The sequence below is a fragment of the Suricata suricatta genome, chromosome 2 (assembly GCF_006229205.1).
Source record: "Suricata suricatta isolate VVHF042 chromosome 2, meerkat_22Aug2017_6uvM2_HiC, whole genome shotgun sequence".
In the NCBI taxonomy this organism is placed as follows: Eukaryota; Metazoa; Chordata; class Mammalia; order Carnivora; family Herpestidae; genus Suricata; species Suricata suricatta.
This window is the reverse complement of record NC_043701.1, coordinates 105126485-105146353: the sequence shown is the minus strand read 5'-3', so window position 1 is coordinate 105146353 and position 19869 is coordinate 105126485. Positions and strand designations below refer to the sequence as shown.

Genomic DNA, 19869 nt, shown 5'->3' with positions numbered 1-19869 from the left:
CCTTCGGCGCATGTGCCCTAGCCGCTGGCCGCCTAGCACAGTCGCGTCGTCTGCGCTCCTGCGCAGGCGCAGTCTGAAACTCAGCCCCAGGCGCAGGCGTCCTAGTCTCCCTTCTGTCCTGCTTCCTCAGCCCTGGGACTCGGCTGGGCTTGGGTGGGTCTCGGCCGCGGCGGCACCCGCGGAGGCGGTAGTGACAGTGACTGCGTGAGTCCCGGACGGACATGGCGATGGCGATGTCAGACAGTGGGGCGAGCCGTCTGCGGCGGCAGCTGGAGTCGGGGGGCTTTGAGGCCCGGCTGTACGTGAAGCAGCTCTCGCAGCAGTCGGACGGGGACCGGGACTTGCAGGAGCACCGACAGCGCATCCAGGCGCTGGCGGAGGAGACGGCGCAGAACCTGAAGCGCAACGTCTACCAGAACTACCGGCAGTTCATCGAGACTGCCCGCGAGATCTCCTACCTGGAGAGCGAGATGTATCAGCTCAGCCATCTGCTGACGGAGCAGAAGAGCAGCCTGGAGAGCATCCCGCTCACCCTGCTACCGGCTACTGCCGCCGCCGCCGGGGCCGCCGCCGCCTCCGGAGGAGAGGAAGGAGGAGGTGGCGCGGGGGGCCGAGACCACCTGCGCGGCCAGGCTGGCTTTTTTCCCACTCCCGGGGGCGCCTCCCGCGACAGTGCGGGTCCGGGCGAGGAAGGGAAGCAGCGCACGCTTACCACCCTGCTTGAGAAGGTGGAAGGCTGCAGACACCTGCTGGAGACGCCGGGGCAGTACCTGGTGTACAACGGGGACCTGGTGGAGTACGAGGCGGACCACATGGCCCAGCTGCAGCGCGTGCACGGCTTTCTCATGAACGACTGTCTGCTCGTGGCCACCTGGCTACCTCAGAGGCGTGGGATGTATCGCTACAACGCCCTCTATCCACTGGATGGTTTGGCCGTGGTCAACGTCAAGGACAACCCGCCCATGAAAGACATGTTCAAGCTGCTCATGTTTCCGGAGAGCCGCATCTTTCAGGCGGAAAACGCAAAAATCAAACGGGAGTGGCTGGAAGTGCTGGAGGAAACCAAGAGGGCCCTCAGTGAAAAAAGACGAAGAGAACAGGAGGAGGCAGCGGCCCCCCGAGGACCCCCCCAGGTGCCTTCCAAGGCAAGTAACCCATTCGAGGATGAAGAAGAAGAGGAACCAGCCGTTCCCGAGGTAGAGGAAGAGAAGGTGGACCTCTCAATGGAGTGGATCCAGGAGTTGCCGGAAGACCTGGATGTCTGTATCGCCCAGAGGGACTTCGAAGGGGCCGTCGACCTGCTGGACAAGTTGAACCATTACCTGGAGGATAAGCCCAGCCCCCCTCCCGTAAAAGAACTAAGGGCCAAAGTGGATGAGCGCGTCCGACAGCTCACGGAGGTGCTGGTTTTTGAACTCTCCCCAGATCGTTCCCTGCGAGGTGGTCCCAAGGCCACTCGCAGGGCAGTCTCTCAACTAATCCGGCTGGGCCAGTGCACAAAGGCTTGTGAGCTGTTTTTGAGAAACAGGGCAGCCGCTGTGCACACCGCCATCCGCCAGCTTCGCATCGAAGGTGCCACTCTGCTCTACATTCATAAGCTCTGCCATGTCTTCTTTACGAGCCTCCTGGAGACCGCAAGGGAGTTCGAGACGGATTTTGCAGGCACTGACAGCGGCTGCTACTCTGCCTTTGTGGTCTGGGCGAGATCGGCCATGGGCATGTTCGTGGATGCTTTCAGCAAGCAGGTGTTTGACAGTAAGGAGAGCCTCTCCACAGCGGCCGAGTGTGTCAAAGTGGCGAAGGAGCACTGTCAGCAGCTGGGTGACATCGGGCTAGACCTCACCTTCATCATCCATGCCCTGCTGGTGAAAGACATCCAGGGGGCCTTGCACAGTTACAAGGAAATTATCATCGAAGCCACTAAGCACCGCAACTCTGAGGAGATGTGGAGGAGGATGAACCTGATGACCCCAGAGGCCCTGGGCAAGCTCAAAGAGGAGATGAAGAGTTGCGGGGTGAGAAACTTCGAGCAGTACACCGGGGACGACTGCTGGGTGAACCTGAGCTACACGGTGGTTGCCTTTACCAAGCAGACCATGGGCTTCTTGGAGGAGGCGCTGAAGCTGTATTTCCCAGAGCTGCACATGGTGCTTTTGGAGAGCCTGGTGGAGATCATTCTGGTCGCCGTGCAGCATGTGGATTATAGCCTTCGGTGTGAGCAGGATCCAGAGAAAAAGGCTTTCATCAGACAGAACGCCTCCTTTCTATATGAGACCGTCCTCCCTGTGGTGGAGAAGAGGTTTGAGGAAGGTGTGGGGAAGCCCGCCAAGCAGCTCCAGGACCTGAGGAACGCGTCTAGACTGATCCGAGTGAACCCCGAAAGTACGACGTCAGTGGTCTGATGCTCAGGGCTTGGGTGTATTGTATACGCGTATGTTGCTGATATTTATATTTATCTATTAAGTTGCATTAGCATATTCTTTATAGTCTCAAACACAGCCTAAAAATAAAAGACGCTCTCTCTAATAGAAATGCAGAATCAAAAGGAAAAAGGAAAGTTACAATTAAGCCCAAATAACAAAACATTGGAATTGTTAAAATATATGCCTTCCTTTTAAATTATGCTAACTCTCTATGAATGTGTGGTCACACTGCAGCATTTCAGTGTGTCCTTTGAGTCAAAACACACTTCCTTACAGTATATGTTATGCAGCACAGAGAAATCCTATCTAAGTACATCGGGTTTAAGTATATTTTGAAGTTTCCCCGCTGACTAAACTGTTAGGTTTCTTAAAGACCACAGTTTCGCACAAAACACCCTGGTCCCCATCCTTCCCCACCTTACTGTGACTAACAGTTTCGGGCAAAGGAAGGGATTGAGAAGGTTGGTTTTAGGGTACATTTTGGTTGAAAGAATTCCTTCTTGAAAGTGGCTAGTTTATGGACCCTCGATACTTCAGGTCCTTCTGGAACGCAAAGGGAAGCTTTCATAAACACAGTTCAGTGAACGTTTCCAACGTCATTTGAATGGCTGATTATTTCGAGCTGCTACTTAGCAGCTTTATAATACTTGATTTGGGAGCATTTACTTGAATCTTAAGGACTGTGGTAAAAAACAAAACAAAACAACCATTTTCAACATGTCCCTGAACTGTGTGAATTTCCAGCTGGAGCTTTTGTCTTTATTCATATGTTAAAAAAATGATTTAAAAAGCAGGACAGACTTGAGGAACCCGGCAGCTGCCAGTGAGTTTTAGCTGCCCCCCTCACTTTCAGGGTGAATTGTATAGTGGCTCAGACTTCAGGCAAATGGGAGAAAAGTTTACATGGAAATATTTATGTAGATTTCAGGTCTGGGTGGATGGGAAAAGAGAAAAAGAAACATCCTAGGCGCACCCTGTAGTGTCTTAAGTGTGACTCTTTGAGCAGAGATTTGCTTTTAGTTTTTTTTTTTAACAGTGGGGAACAAAAAGAGGAGGCGGTGTGCCCAAAGCAAAGGGAGGAAAAGACCTTTTGGTGACTCCTACCACATGTTTCGTGGTTTATTTCATATTTTCCTTTATTCTTAAAAGTGAACATAACACTTAAATCGTTTAGTAAAAACAAAAATAGCTCAAGAAATTTGAGCTTCCCAAAGTTTCTGAACTACTGTTTCGTACATTGAGCAGGTAAGATTCATCCTCCTTGGAGAAAAATTGTGCTTTAGGTCCATTTTTCCGTCACCTTCCAGTTGTGATTCTTGTCCAAAAGTGCCATTTCTGATGCCAAGGACTTCAAAAGATCATATCTTTTTCCATAATTAAAATAGTGGTATTAAGACTGGAAATTATGTAAAACCTAAAATAGCTTCCAAGAGTGGCTTGGGTTGTGAAGCTCCTTGACTCCATTACTTGTTGCCAGAGGAGCCCTTTTATTTATTTTTAGCGATGCCTTTTATAAGTGGAAAACTTATCAGAGTTACAGATTTTCTTTAATTTTCCACATACATTTAGGATTTTGTAGATAATAAGCATAACGATATTTCAGATGAGCAAAAAGTTATAAATTGTCTTTTTTAAGATCACTGGGAACATGAATTTGATAACAAAAACCGTTTATGATTACTTTGCAACTTACAGTTTCTAAAATTATATTGTGTGAAACACATAGCATGGACATACAGGGTCCATGAAATGATACTTCTGAAGTCAAAACTTAAGGCATGAAGTTGTAAAAACTTAAATGTATATACCCAGATATTAAAATGATTGCGTCTTCACAGAACTGTTTGCTTTTTCAGACTGGAAGTACAGAATTTTCTTCTGGTAAAATCTGTGGGTTCCTTGATCAAAGTTGTAGCTGTTGGTGATTCGATCGATTACTGTGGGAAGTTGATCAAGGACCACCGGTGTTACAGTGTACCTTTGTGCTCAGCAGAGTCATTACATTGCATTCCCCTACGTGGGATCAGAGCTCTTCTCGAATTCTTGTTTCGTTTGATTCCAAGGGCTAGAAATTGAATGTGATTGTCCAAAACTATAATACATACTATATAGTATACCACTTAAGAGTTGATTGACTTTTCTCGTTTGCTTCAAACATTACACTGTCGTGTGAGCTTGGAATCACAGACTTGATTGAATTATTACTGTTGCAAAAAAGACACGCTGTGGAATTAAGTCTCTTTTTGACTAAAGCCTCCCTTCATTTCAAGTGCTGAGGCTTACTTATTTTTCTTTAAAATACTACCTATCATTTAATTATTGGCACTTGTATTTTGCAATTTGCTCACCTAGGATTGGGAATTTGGGGTTTGATGTGTAGGATAAAATCAGTACATGTACATTTTGCTTATTGATGCACCATGATATGAGAGACTCTGAGATGTTTTATCAAAATAAAGCTTAAATTTTTCTTACACTGGATAAAATTGGTATTGCCATGTTCTCTCTTCTTTAATTAGGATTCAGTATTCTTATGTTCTTTTTACTGAAATACTAGTTTATAAGCCCAGGTTTGTTTGTTTTGGTTTATTTTTGTATATGGGGATGATAGGAAGCTGTTAACTAATTTAAATAAGTGCTCTGCTCACTATCAGAATTGTGATTAAATCAGATGTGTTGGGGTGGGGGGGACTCTCTTGAATGGGACATTTCAGGTGTACAAAATGTGAATTGGCTCCAAAAAGTGGATTTTATGCCCTCTGCCCATCCCTAAATGAAGGAAATATAATGTTGGCCATATGACCTAGGAACTAGGAACATAAATGACATAAATGTCTGGTTTTTTTAAAAAATTTGTATAGATCCTGAGGGAACTTTCACATATAATTGATTTTTAAATATTTATTGGGAAAAAAATAAAAAGTATTTATTGAATGCTCTGCCTCACATTGACTATAATGTGAGGTGGGGAGGACAAAATAAATTGAGCATGCTTTCTCTGAAATGTTTGAGAATTGGAAAAAATAGAGAATGAAAAATTAAAAAATAGAGAGTAAATGAAATATACAACAGTGTTGCAAATCACATCAACTAAATAATTGAATGCAGACAGCACTGCAACAAAAACAAAACCCAAAAGCCTATGTGTTGTCATTTTTGTGCTCAGTGTGTCGTGGGAATACTGAGAAGGACGAGGGCAGCGTTGTTTTGCGGAGCTTGGAGAGTCCTCGCGGACTTGTTGGTGTCTGGGCCAGCCCTTGAAGAATGGACGAGATGTGGAGGCACACAGGACAAGGAAGAGCAAAGGTGAGCAGGGATGCAGAAACGGGAGAGCCAGAGGCGCAGGCTGGAATGAGCGGCGGAGCCACGCTGATGATGTTTCAAATATTGGGGGGAAGAAAGGTGATGTTAGTAATTTGTGCTTGTATAAGAAAGCTACAGCCCATGCAGAAGGGTGTGAAGTAAAGGGTCGTTGCGCCAAGCCCGGTGACCCACGCGCCAGAGGTGGCCGCTCAGCAGAGTTTCTCATACATTGTTTCCTCCAGAAATTGGGTCAGGGGCACCTGGGTGGCTCAGTCAGTTGAGTGTGCGACTTGGCTCAGGTCCTGAGCTCATGGTTCATGAGTTTTAGCCCCACATAGGGCTCCCGGAAATAAATATTAAAAAAAAATTAGATTGTACTATACATACTTTTCCATATCTTGTTTTTACTTAAAAATACCAATTCAGTATTTTTAAGACTCTTACATGAATACCTATAGCTGTACCTACTGGGTTTTGGGGTTTTTTTTTCAGTGATTTAAATAGTATTCAGTCACACTGAATGGATCTACCATGATTTTTGCATTTTCCAGTTACAGTACTTTGTTGGCTTCAGGTTTTTATGATTACAAAATATCCTGGAAAAGTTCCCTGTACATAGATCTTTGGTAACATGCGTGAATATATCTATAGGATGCATTTCTAGAAATTGCTCTACCAAACTCTGCATCTTAAGTTCAGGCAAGCATTGCCGAAAACGCTCATTAGACAAGTTGTACCATTTACCTGGTCTCCGCCATGTACAATACCGGTCACCATGTATTCATCCACTTTTAGATAATCAGATTATTCTTCTTAGTAATAAGATTTACTCATTTTTATTAATCTTATCTGTGAGAAAATAGTATCTAGGTTTGTTTGTAATTTTTAAGCTACCCGCTTATGTTCGTTGGCATTCTTAGATTATCTTTGTGTTACAATTTTGCGGGATTTTACTGAATACTTGGGAGATTAATGAGTGCTAAGTGCTGTCGATTTTTCCTGTCATTTATTTATGTAGTATAGCAAATTAAAATTTTTTTGTTTGTTCATTTTTGAGAGGGAGCAGGAGCAGGGGAAGGGTGGAGAGAGAGAGAGAGAGAGAGACAGAGAGAGAGAGAGAGAGAGAGAGAGAGAAACCAAGGCAGGCTCTATGCTGTCAGTGCAAAGCCTGATGTGGGGCTCAAACTCACAAACCACAAGATAATGACCTGAGCCAAAGTCAGACACTCAACCAACAGAGCTACCCAGGCATGCCTGTAGTATAATACATTTTCATTGAACCCAGGTATATTTGGGTGTTTTTTTTTTCTGTTTTCCATGAGGCTTAGAAAGGCCTTACCCATTCAGATTCTTACCCCACCCAGATTCTAAAAATGTCATTCATGGTTTCTTCCTAGTAATTCATTTTAATATTTGAATTTTTCCATCCGTAGTTCATTTTAAAGAATGATGTAAGAACCCCATTTTCCTACAAATAATAAGCACATTGTTTCAGTTTTGAATTATCCTGGGTGGCTCAGCTTGTTGGGCGCCTGACTTTAACTCAGGTCATGATTTTGTGGTTCATGGGTTCGAGCCCACATGAGGCTCTGTGCTGACAGTGGCAAGCCTGCTTCGGATCCTTTGTCCCTTTCTCTGTCACCCTCAATCCATCTCTCTCTCCGAAATAAATAAGCATTAATAATAAAAAATTAATAATTCATTACATTTGTGCTAGGTGTGTATCTGAGTACATTTTTAGGCTCTGTTTCTGTATCACTGATATTTCTATTTCTGTGCCATTATTGAGCTGTTTTAGTTACCTGTAGGGTCGTAACATAATTTAATAACTGTAGGACTGGCCTCATTCTTCCACTGTTTCACTTATTTGTTAGTCCAGTTGCATTTTGAAAAATGTTGTGATGTTCTCTACCATCACCCGAAAGAGTTGGCATTCTGAGTGGAATCATATTGAGTCCGTAGACTGATTTATGGAGAATTGTTATCTTGGTAATTTTGAATTATATAATTCCTTTTCATGAATACAAGTAGTTAGTCCATGTTTCAGTAGCATTTTCAAATTCTCTTCAGGTAGATCTTGCATGTTTCTTGGTGAGCTTACTCCTCTGTGCTTCATCTGTTAATGCTTTGTGAGTGGAATGTTTACGCCATTATATTTTCTGATCATTCGTATGAAGGGAAAGTACTGATTTTTAATTACAGCTATTGCGACCAGTGCCTTATTTAATTAATTTATGAATTTTAATAGTTTCCAGTTGTTTCTTTGGAGTTTTCAAGGATATAATCACATCACCTGCAAATAAAGATCAATTGGGTATGATAAGCAACCCACAGGAACCTTCCTTTGGGGACGCAGTTATGAAGGACTCCTGTGTGCCCAGCCGTGTGGTCAGCACCTGTGACAGGTTATTTTATCTAATCTCCACATCAGTTCTGAAGGCATTAAGGTTTTGTGAAGTTAAGTAATTTGCAAGAAATTCAGCCTACAAAGTGTAGATGGGAACTCAGACACTTTCCTTTAGGGCTGGTTTCTGAGCCATTGGGCTGTATTTTTGGATTATGTCTGACAAGGTTGACCTCTCACAGTAAAGATCATCCTTTACTTCAAATGGCTTATCCATTTACAGCTGGAAGTATTCTGTTCAAATTAAAGGTGTCTTGACAGAGGGTTTCATAATTCATAATTTCCTTAAAACAAAGTGGCAGATTTGAGTTGATGAGATAGATAAAACCAGATTATTTGCATTAGCACCAATTTGGTTTTGTTTGAACATTTTATTTGTGTGTTTGTTTATTAAGTAATCTCTACACCCAATGTGGGACTCAAACTCAGGACCCCAAGATCAAGTTGCACACTCCACCGACAGCCAGCCAGGTGCCCCATTAACACCAACATGTATGTTATTGTCTCTCTCTGATGCACACACTCTCTCTCTCTCAAAAACAAACAAAGCATTAAAAAAATACATAGAACTGTACAAACCCTTAGACCCTACAATCCACTTCTGGAGATTTATCCTACAAAAATATTAGCATACTTCCTAAATTAAATTTACCCATTAAACTTTTGTGTTTCATGAATATGGTTTTTAAAGTTTATTTATTTTGAAAGATAGCAGGGGAGGGGCAGAAAGGGAGAGAGAGAATCTCAAGCAGGCTCCACATAGTCGGTGAAGAGCCCAAGTCAGGGCTCAATCTCACGAACCATATCATGACCTGAGCCAAAACCAAGAGTCAGACACTCACCTGACAGAGCCACCCAGGCCGCCGTGAATAGCTTCTAAGGACACTTCTAGTTTCCAGTTTTCCATGTAAGCCCAGAAGTCGCACTCTGTCCTGACAAATAAAAGCTGTCAGATCGAAAAAGCAAACACTCTTCTTGGATCCACGGTGGAGGGCGGGGGGCAAGCCACCACCCCAAGACTGGAGAGACCAGCCGGCGGATATAGGATGTCTTAGCTTCCTGGAGCAGAAAGAAGTTGAGGCTGGAAACCAGTGCTGGGCGGAGAAATCGGAACCCTCGCTGACCAAAGCTGGAGGCTCAGTGCCCACAACTCCGAGAGTTAACTCCAGGGGGACCCCCACTCGTGAGGGAAACAAAGGCAGGAAAAATGTCAGTTTAATCAGCCTGCAGCCCACTGATAGATGTCAGAGACCTGCAGTGTGTAACACTGCCCAAGACGTTCAGGGCCGCCTTCATGCTTAATGTTGACACTTCCTGAAAAACTAAGAGCAACCTTACCTTGACACTAGCTAAATCTTCAGGGACCTGGGAGACCCTGCTTTCACCATCCAAAAATTCCTCGGAGACCTGTGTAATCTATATGTCCCCTCCCTCCATAAACTTAAAGGTATATCATCAGTCACTTCCTCACAACCCCAGTGCAACTCTTTCTGCCTACGGTCGTGTCCCCGTGCTTTAATAAAATCACCTTTTTGCACCAAAGTAGTCTAAAGAATTCTTTCTTTGCTCACGAACCCCACTTCAAATTTCATCACCCACAATATTGTGAAATATACCTCTTGGGTTCTCACTGTAAGTATCAGGAAAATCCCCAGAGGCCTCCAGCAGGGGGCGGGGCAAGGCACTTTCTTTTCTTTCCTTTTTTTTTTTTTTTTTTTAACATTTATTTAATTTTGAGAGACAGAGAGAGACAGTATGATCAGAGGAGGGGCAGAGAGAGAGTGAAACACAGAATCTGAGGCAGGCTCCAGGCTCTGAGCTAGCTGTCAACACAGAGCCCAATGCGGGGCTCGAACCCACGAACCGTAAGATCATGACCTGAGCCGAAGCCGTTTGCTTAACCGACTGAGCCACCCAGGCGCCCCAAGGCACTTTTGGAAATAGGCTTGAGCACTCTGTTTTTCTTAACCAAGTCCTGCCCCTGGGGGAGACTAGTTAACCAGAGCCTAACTTACTGGCACAAGGCTTCTAAAGCCTTGGAATTTCCTGAGTGATCGGACTGTCTGTGTTATCCAAACGAGGGGACTCCAGGTGGGACTAGATAGCTTCAGGATGGGGACTGGTCACCAGAAAACTAACCGTGTGATCCAAAGACTAGGACACTCCGCCCACCCACCCCAGCCGTCAGGAGGCAGAGGAAACTGGAGGCTGAGTTCCATCCATGGCCAGTGAGTTCTTCAAGCTTGCCTCTGTGAGGAAACCTTGATAAAGCTGAAGCAGGCTTCTGAGTTTCCTGGTTGGTGGACATAGGGAGGTAATGGGAGAGCACATCCAGACCCCACAGGGACAGAGGGCCTTGTGTCCCTCCATCCGCCAGACCTTGTCTCATGTGTCTCTTTCATTTGGCTGTCCCTGACTTGTATCTTCTGTAACAAAGCTGTTATTGTAAATATAGCACTTTCCTGATTTATTCTAGCCGGGTATCGAGGCTTGGAGGTTGGTGGGGGAGGGGATCACCAGACACCCCAAATTTATAGCTAGGTGGGTGGAAGTGAGGGTGGGTTCAGGACACCAGGACTCACAGCTGGCACCTGGAACGCAGGCAGTCCTGTGGGTCTGAAGTGTCACCTTAAGTGTCTGTGGTGTCACAGAACTGGTGTCGGAACAGAAAGGCATTGCAGAGCTAACAAGGGAGTGGAAAATTATGGGGCAAAAATCCAGAAGAAGGAAACTCAGTGAGGTGAGCCCAGCTCTTGAGAGTAGTTTTCCTAGTTTTCCACCTCTCTTGTGAACTGGCAGAATGGGAAGGGGTAACGGGCTGTCCACAGATGTGCAAAGAAGCTACGGAGACAAAAACTGGACTTTGAGGTGTACTAAGACACAATCCCATCGAAGTCTGGGAATGAGAAAAGGGGCCCTCAGAAGGATGGACGCCAGTAGTCCTGGCAGCGGACCGGCTTAAACCCTAATTGGATTAAGAGGATCTGAGGTGGTTAGTGCCTCTAGCAATCTGCCAGGAGCAAATACAAAACCTTTTACCTCTTTCACCAGGATGATGAAATTCTCCCAGGCCTCAGACAGTCTCTCCTGTACCACATTTTGCACTCAAACAAAAATAATGGGGTCAAAGGGCACCTGGGTGGTTCAGTCAATTGAGTGACAGACTTGAGTTTGGCTCAGGTCATGATCTCTCAGTCTGTGAGTCCAAGCCCTGCATCGGGCTCTCTACCGACAGCTCAGAGCCTGGAGCCTGGTTGTGATTCCGTGTCTCTCTCTGCCCCTCCCCTGCTCATGCTCTGTCTCTCTCAAAAATAAATAAACATTTAAAAAAATAAAAAAGATCCTCTCCCTCTCCTTCTGCCTCTCTTTTCTGCTCATGCTCGCTCTCTTTCCCTAAAATTAAAAAAAAAAAAAAATGAGCTTGATGAGGGAGAGACCGTTTGATTAAATGCCCGAGAAACAAAATACAGCAGAAACAGAGCAACAGAAGACCCAGGCGGAAAAGTTGTCAGGCACGGACGAATACATTTGTAGGAATAAATGCAAAGTTGAGAGTTTCTCAGAAAATTGGACACTGAAGAAAACAAAACAAAAACAACAACAAAACGAAATGCCGTGCCCAGAGCTGTAAACTTCAGTAACTGGAAGGGAAACTCAATAGACCCCGCAGGAATGACCTGGAAGGTAGGATGGATAAAAAGTATACTGAAAATGAACCATGGACTGAAGGGGGAGGGGGAGGGGGGGTGATGGTCATGGTGGGGGGCACTTGTGGGGAGAAGCACTGGATGTTATATGGAAACCAATTTGACAATAAATTTAAAAAAAAAGTATCCAGCTAAAACAGCGACACTTTTTGAAAAAGGGCACAAAAGACATAATGGAATGCATGTAATTAGAACCTCAGAAGGAGAGAATATTATTTTCCTATTTTCATCTTTTTACCTCAATTTCTGGGAAAATTTCATCACCTTCCAAACTCCTATTGAATTTTGCATTCCATATCTGCTCTCATTTCTTTAACCTCCAAGGGCGCTCTTTGTGACGGAGCCCGACTGGGGATACTCAGAACATCTGGTTTTGTTCCTGCTGTCGCGTTGGCAGGGCTGCCAGATCGCCCACCCGCTTCTCCAGTCTTTTGCGTTGAGGTGTGGCCGGCAGAGCTCCAGAAGTGGAGGGGACACGCATCCCGTTCTCAGTGTCCCTTCATCAGAGGAAAGACCTCCAGTTCTCGTGAAGGCAGGTGGCACCGACAGTCCAGGCTTTGAGCAGTAGGAGACGAGACGCAATCTAATTGCTTCGTAAACAGCTTTTATCCAAATCTCGTGGAAGGACTCACAATTGAATAGAGAGAGGGGACATTAATGTAAATAAATGATTGTAATGACCTGCCGTGGGTAGTTAAGGAAGTAAGGAAGCCCAGAAGTGCACTGATATCTGAAGAGTGGGAGGTGGGGAGTGTTTCCGGAGAAAACCACAGATTTTGCAAGGGTGACCAGGGAGTTCACCTGGGCAGATGTGGAAAGGGCTCTACAGAGCAGGGCGGTCTGGAATTGGCACATGTACTCAGAGCCAGGCAAGGGAGGCCAGGCTGGGAGCACACGAGGGAGTCATGGGAGCCCCATCTTCCAGAATCCCGCTGCCTGGTCGGGTGTCAGAGCTGGCCAGGAGACAATCACATGGGCCCAGAACCCCAGGCTTTGCCCCCAGACCTGAACCACAATAAACATCAATGAGGTGTCTTACTCAGTCTTCGGCATTTATAGGCATAGCATGAGCATCACGGGGAAAAGCAAACCACCAACATTGAGCAGACAGGACTCTTTCTAAGGTGCGTCTGCTCAGGAGGAGCTGGCCAGGGTCCCAGGCTCCCAGCTGCTGTGGACGCACTCGCTCTCCCTGGATGGGCAGCTCTGCGCCCCCGCCAGCTGGCATGCCATGAAATCCTTTGCCAGGAACATTGTTTAATTGACTTATTGTCAACATGCATAAATGGCTGGCTTTCCAGACAAGCAGAGCCACACAGAGGGCCCCTCTGCCATCAACACACACACATCACACACAGCGGCTGTCCACACTCTGCACGTGCGGTGCAAACAGCCTGGCCTCTGCAAAAACAAATGCACATCCCAGGAATCCGGATCCAGCAGGTCCTGGCACCGAATGCCGAAGCCTTCCAACATCTTCCGCGGCACTCCCATTCCAGTTCAAACGTCTTCCGAGAGTCCCTAAGTCCCCATGTGTTGACCCTGCTGCTATGGGCTGAATTGTGACCCCCAAATTCCGATGCTGAAGCCCAGACCCCCCCCCAGACATGACTGTGGAGAGGGAGCCTTTGGGAAGTAATTAGGGCTGCACAGAACAATGGGCGCGGGGCCGCCGTGTGCACACACAGCAAGATGGCGGCCTCCTACAAGCCCAGAAGAGGCCTTGGGATGAAACCTACCTTGTTGGCACCTTGATCTTAGACTCGCAGCCTCCAGAACTGTCAGAAAACAAATTTCTGCTCTTTAAATCCCCCAATGTGGTGTTCGCTAAGGCAGCCCAAGAAGACTAATACGCCTGCCTTTCTTTTTCATTCCACTGCCCATGACCGTGGTTTCAGCCATGCTGGCCTTTCAGGTTCTCCAGAACTAACCCCAGGACACTGGGGTCACTCTTCTCTCTGCACACTCTGCCCCCCAATCCCACACTACGAGGGCTGGCACTTACTCATCTTAATTCTCATCTTAAATGTCACTTCCAGACGTGGCTGGCACTCAGATTTTGGTGTCACCCATCTTATTTCAAATGTTTCTTCTCCTGAATTTCAGCCTATTTATGGGAAATCACATAACTTCTCTTTGTTGCACGTAGTTTCTCTAATGCAGCTTTATTGGTTAAGGCCCTTGGGCGGCAAGCTTTAACGTAAGCTGGCTAATTGATCACACATCTCAGTCAAACTTGGACTTGTTTGACGCCATGTGAGGTAAAGGAAGCCCCAGGAGATAAAGGTGCGCCCTTTCCAGAGGTTGGCTGCTGACAGCACAGCCTCTCATGCTGACGTCATGTTGTAATTCACAAGCCAGCGCACAAGTTTCATATGTATAAGATAGTGAAATAAGAGGTGGGCTTTGTTTTTCCAAACAGGTTTCCAAAAGACTATTTTATTTTAAAACACACACACAATCGGACACAAATGCCTTTTAGCCGTCACGGTGGAGACAGTTACACTGACTGCTCATACGGGCCACCTCCTCCTCTCTGCCGAGCCCACAGCTCTCATGTCTCATGAAGCCCGAGCAGACGGCTCTCTTCTGTCACGTCTCTGCTTGTTGGAATGAGTCCTTGGATGACAGCAAATATGTGACCAAATTTCCCATAACTGTTTGGCAAATATTAAAGTTTTGCAGTTACTGGCTTTCCTACGGGTATCTTACAACCTAAGGGGGAAAAAACCATAAAAAACAGCTCATGAAATGACCTTGAGTTTGCCCTTCCCCATACAGCTGTTTACGCCCGACACCTGTGTGGTCTCAGGCTGACAAAGCCCTGACGGAGACACCTGCCCATCTGCAGGGGACGCGGTGGCTCCTCCACCCCCACCCCCCACTCCTCCACCGGCCACCGGCCAGGCACAGAGCCAGGATTAGAACTCGGTCTGCTTCCTGAGCTTCCAGTCTCCCATGTTCCAGAACATTCACACCCACGTCCCAGCTGCCATCCACGACTAAGAAATCCATTCCATCGTCCTCACTGAATGAGGGTTTCGGGGTTTGTTTTAGCTCCATGCACCTCCTACCAAACTCAAAATCAAGTTGCAAGATTACATGTTCTGAGGTTGCAGACATAATGTAATAAGGCTGCGATTTCATCCTTCATATTTTCTTCAGCAAGAAACTGGTATTTCCACCTTCCCTATTTACGTCAACCATTCCTTTGCCCTTCTACCCTTTCTCTTCAACCGTTCTCCGTCAGTCACACGCCCCGTCCTGCTTTCCCCTCCTCCCAGCCGACATCCACCCAAAGCTCTTCCGTGCAGGTTTGGCAAATGTACTGAATTAGGGTTAAGTACAAAACTGCTACCTGTGAGCATAACCACTCAACCACGTAGTGCTTGTTCAATACAGTCAGCAGAGAAGTAGTTTTTTTCAGATGCTAACACCCTCCCCTTCTAAAACTACCCCATCATTCCTAAGAGAAATATTTGCTATCACCTCTCACCTTTACATCTCTTTGCATGTATCCATTCTCTCAACTCTCTTTGCACACCGTAATCAAATGACCCTGCCTTTCTGGACTGGATTATCTGTTGATAAGCCAATGGAATCTGGAGAAGAGTAAGGGTTGGATTCTTCTCCCAAGGAGGTGCTATCAGCCCCAATTCTAAGTTCAGAAAGTCTATATACCCCAACCCTTTCCTGGGAAAAGAAGGGATCCAAGAGTAGACAGGGAGACAATGAATCCAAGGACTCAGATGAGATATATTTTCTCCATGTCCACCAAGACTGGATGTGAAGTGTCCAGATCCAGACCCCAATTAGCTCTGCTAAAGGTGATAATATTTTTTAATGTTTATTTTAGATTTGAGAGAGAGAGAGAGAGACATGAACAGGGGAGAGAAAGAGAGAGGGAGACAGAGGATCCAATGCGGGCTCTGTGCTGACAGCAGTGAGCCCAATGTGGGGCTTGACCTCACGAACCATGAGATCATGACCTGAGCCGGAGTCGGATGCTCAACCAACTGAGCTACCCAGGTACCCCTGAAGTTGATAATTTTTTAATTTAATTAAAAAAATTTAAAATCAGCTCCATATGGGGCTTGAACTCACAGGCCCAAGATCAAGACCTGAGCTGAGATCAAGAGTTGGACACTTAACCAACTAAGCCACCCAGGGGCCCCATGTAATTTTTTAAAAATCCTATTTCTAAGTAATCTCTACACCCAGTGAGGGACTCAAACTCACAACCCTGATAGCAAGACTTGCACGCTCCACCAACTGAGCCAGGCATCCCTAGAAGCTGATAGTTGTTACGTTGTAGAAGCTCCCCACTTTATGCTTGTTGCGGGCTCTCTGCACTTTCTCCTCACGTCCCTTGAAAAAACCTCGATGATATAAACAGTTCTCTATATTAAAACTCTACCCTTGTTCATTTTGGCAACGTTTTGGTGCCACAGGATACTTTCTTATTTTACTGTACGCTGATAAATACAACGTGGAGACACAGAAGTCACTAGACTATACTCACCAAGCATTTCCTCTAATTTCGTCATGGTGGGTTCATTCACATTAAATACATTGTCACTATTTCTAGGAAAGAGAAAGCAAAAAACTCTTATTGCGTAAACTTGGGTGGAGGGAAGTCAATGTTCGTTATTTATAACGAAGGACTACTTTTGTTTTCAAGTTTATTTTTTTTTAAGAATCTCTACATCCAGTGTGGGACTCGAACTCATGACCCTGAGATGGAAAGTTGCATGTTCCACCGACGGAGCCAGCCAGGTGTCCCTAAGCTTGACCACTCTTAATGTCATTCACTCAGAGGAGGAAATATCTAATTATGTGCACCTATGCGTCTGTATTTAGGTATTACACATGTATGTACGTGGGTTTTTACTAGTGTACACACGCACACGTGCATACTCTACTATGCTCCCTCCAAATCTTCCTTATTAATTAATCTATAAATTTCATATTAGGTCAAAGCCAAACTGCTGGCCTAAAACACTTTCCTTCTTTGCTTTAATATCATTTTTATTTATAACCACAGGAAATTTGACAGTAACTCAAGCTGATATGACGCATCAGGAGGGGTGAGGGAGACGCGCTACGGTGTTTATAGCGCACCCATTTCCGTGACTCTGTCTGCATCCCGCGCTCAGCCACTGCCACCCCTGCAGCACCATGCGGCCCCGCATAGTACTTACCCTTTCTTCTTCTCCACTGCTCCTAACCTCACAAGAGCTGCTAACGCATTTTTCTGTACATCGGAAGACAATACTTGATAACACTGCGAGGCACCTGGAACAGAGAGAGGAGTGAGTGGACCACTTCTGGTTTTAGCTCCAGGAAACCACCACCCACAGCGGTGTGACTGACCTTGATCAAGAAGCTCACTGGTGAATTTCCTAACTCTATCCAAGTACTGTTTCTCAGTGAAGTCGTCGTCTTCTTCACGCAAGAGGTATTTGCAGATTATCTGGTTTTAACAGAAAGAGAAAAAGGCAGCCAAATACAATAGAACAGCCACTAATGTGACAGTGCCCCTCTCAACAGAAAGTTCCTTTCTGTAAGAGCAGAATAAAGGCCCTTCAAGGTTTGAGCACAGAAAGGCCACAGGTTTCTTGGGTCTCTCTTGAGCTCGTATCACTGCTTATAGTTAGAAAAAAAGAGTTTGAAATAGTATTGATGTTTATTAAAATACAACTTCTCACGATGGTGGGTTGCAAATTAAGTAAATCACCATGAGCTTATCAGATCCTACCCTGCTTAGGAAGAGAGGGGCCGAAAGTTTTGTTAAGGGTTTTTTTCTCTAAAAACACCTAACAGGCCCAAAATCCTGATGATTTCTAGCACAGAAAGGTGCTTTAAGGGAGAAGGAGCATCTATTATTTATCTACTGAGAGCCTGCCTTTGTACACACACTGGGACCCAGGCCACAGCTCTGCTCTGCCAGGGGTTGGGTCCCGGAGCCTCTAACCAGTGCCCGGAGGTCAGAAACAGAGCCTGCAGTGGGACAGTGCTTGGGTGCAAGTGTGGCCATAAAGCTGCCACCCTCGGGGGTCTGAGGAGGTGAATCACCTGAGAGGTGACTCTTTCATCCTACTGGTCAATCTCTCTAGTTCCACAGACACTCGCCCTGTGGACTTAGTAAGTAGGGGGGGTGGTGGGGACAGGGGTTCTACCTGGGCAGGAGGATGAAGGAGAACTTGCAAAAGAGCTACATACCTGGTAACATTCCACAAAAGGCTTAAAGAGGCTGATTAAAAATTCTAACACAGTTTTTCCTTTCTCTGTAACTAGGATGTCCCTTGTTGTCACTTGTACTGTCTCGCTTTTACAGAGCAGGTAACAGCCTTCTTCAAAGTCCTGGGGAGGGAGAGGAGAAGACAGAGTGCATCCACTAGTTTGGGCTAACGGGTGAGAGAACACCAGCCAATTCCACAACCCCTCCAGAAAGTTCTGGTTGTTAGCAGCCAGAGAAGCATGTGTGCTAACACTCAGGATGTTGAACCTCACACAGCAGACACACAGATGATTTGTAAGCCTCAGAAGCCACGGCCCGGAGGACGGGTCTTCTCACTCTGCACGTGAGGCCACACTCCTTACACTCGAGCAGGAAGGGTGTACAGTGAGTTCTCAAATTGTGTGAGGTTACGCCTACGCTCAGATACGGCTGCCCTCCTCCTCAACTGAGTAAACCTGTGCCCCCTGGCACAGCGCACAGAGACCTAAGCACTGTCCACCCTGGCACACCACCCGCGCGGCAAACCAGCGCTTCAGCTCCAGGAGCCTGATTCCTCGTGAGCCGTCTCCACCACTGGGCAACACTACTGCCCTCCAATCTCAGAGCAGAAGGCCCCACACATTCCAACAAGTTGTTAATGGGAAAAGGTGTGCCAGCTGGTAATTTTTTTTTTTAAGTTTATTTAAGAGAGACAGTGTGAGTGGGGAAGGGGCAGAGAGCAAGGAGACACAATTCTAAGCAGGCTCCATGCTGCCAGCACAGGGCCCGACGTGGGGTTTGAACTCCTGAAACCCCAAGATCATGACCTGAGCCAAAACCAAGAGTGGGCCACTTAACGAACCAAGCCATCCAGGTGCCCCTGCCGGTTGGTAAATTTTTAACAATGTTGGTTTATATACAGTGGCTGCACTCAAGGTTGAAAGACTCTCCTCTCGCTGAACAATCCCTACATTACTGATAAATGTGACCAAGAATCAAAACATAGCTTGCTGGGCTGTGAGTGTCCGAGTCTCTCTTTAATTCTGCTGAATGAAGCCTTGGAGAAAGGGTAGTCACGCTCCTGGGTGCAAGCCTACACTTGTACTCACACCGCAAACACACTTGTACTCTTTGGCGATGAGGATTTACCTTGATTGTGTTTCCCGGAAGGAAGATGAACTCATCCGAAAAAACACTGACCAGGAAGCGAAAGCAACTGTAGACATCCTCTGGAAAAAAATTAATTACATCAAATCACAACATGGCTCTGTAAGGGAGTACCAGGAAGTTCACGGTGCTCCAAAATGCCTTGCTTCAAAGGCATGTTATTCAAAGCCGGGGACAAGAATTAAGGCCCCCAAAGGAAGCTATAACCAATCCACATTCCACCCACAGAGAAAATTACAGCTTAGCCGTTTCAGTGGTCAAATCTTAATTGCAACGAGGCCTCACACCGGTCAGTTTGGTGAGGAACAAGACGCCACATTTCTTAGACTCTAGGGTCCTTCCCTTTCCCCTGCCCCTGGCTCCCTAGCAGAGAAGGAAAGCAATGAATTACTTCAGTCCCTTCTCTGTTCATACTTCCTGCTGTCTTTACTATATCTTTAGCACGAGATACACTGGCCCACAATAGAAAATCCTGGTGCTCCAGACATGTGGGTCTACCTCGCCCATCAACCACAGAACCTTCTGCATTTTTCTGACACATGCTATGAGCCTCTCATTAGAAGAATACACAGACACATGGACAGAAAATGTTGCCTCTGATTTCAGGGTGTTCCCAACACTCTAGAAGACCATGAATGTGACACT

The 19869-nt window shown here is 46.1% G+C and overlaps 2 protein-coding genes across 3 annotated transcripts in view; one reads left to right on the top strand and one right to left on the bottom strand.

The window, feature by feature from the left end:
• Nucleotides 1-27: 27 nt before the first annotated feature.
• Nucleotides 28-4904, top strand: EXOC8 (exocyst complex component 8). The gene has a single exon (XM_029931298.1). It carries the CDS (start codon nucleotides 222-224, stop codon nucleotides 2400-2402), a length of 2181 nt encoding a protein of 726 aa, XP_029787158.1. The 5' UTR covers nucleotides 28-221; the 3' UTR covers nucleotides 2403-4904.
• A 9338-nt stretch (nucleotides 4905-14242) lies between these two features.
• Nucleotides 14243-19869, bottom strand: part of GNPAT (glyceronephosphate O-acyltransferase) — a 33808-nt gene continuing 28181 nt past the window's right edge. For both annotated transcript variants that reach the window (XM_029931270.1, XM_029931276.1), the window contains 6 exons: nucleotides 19207-19286; nucleotides 18060-18200; nucleotides 17211-17310; nucleotides 17039-17132; nucleotides 16360-16421; nucleotides 14243-14552 (listed from right to left, as the gene is read on the bottom strand). In XM_029931270.1, the coding sequence (XP_029787130.1) occupies nucleotides 14509-14552; nucleotides 16360-16421; nucleotides 17039-17132; nucleotides 17211-17310; nucleotides 18060-18200; nucleotides 19207-19286 (521 nt within the window). In that variant the 3' untranslated portion in view covers nucleotides 14243-14508. The remainder of the gene's footprint in view (nucleotides 14553-16359; nucleotides 16422-17038; nucleotides 17133-17210; nucleotides 17311-18059; nucleotides 18201-19206; nucleotides 19287-19869) is intronic.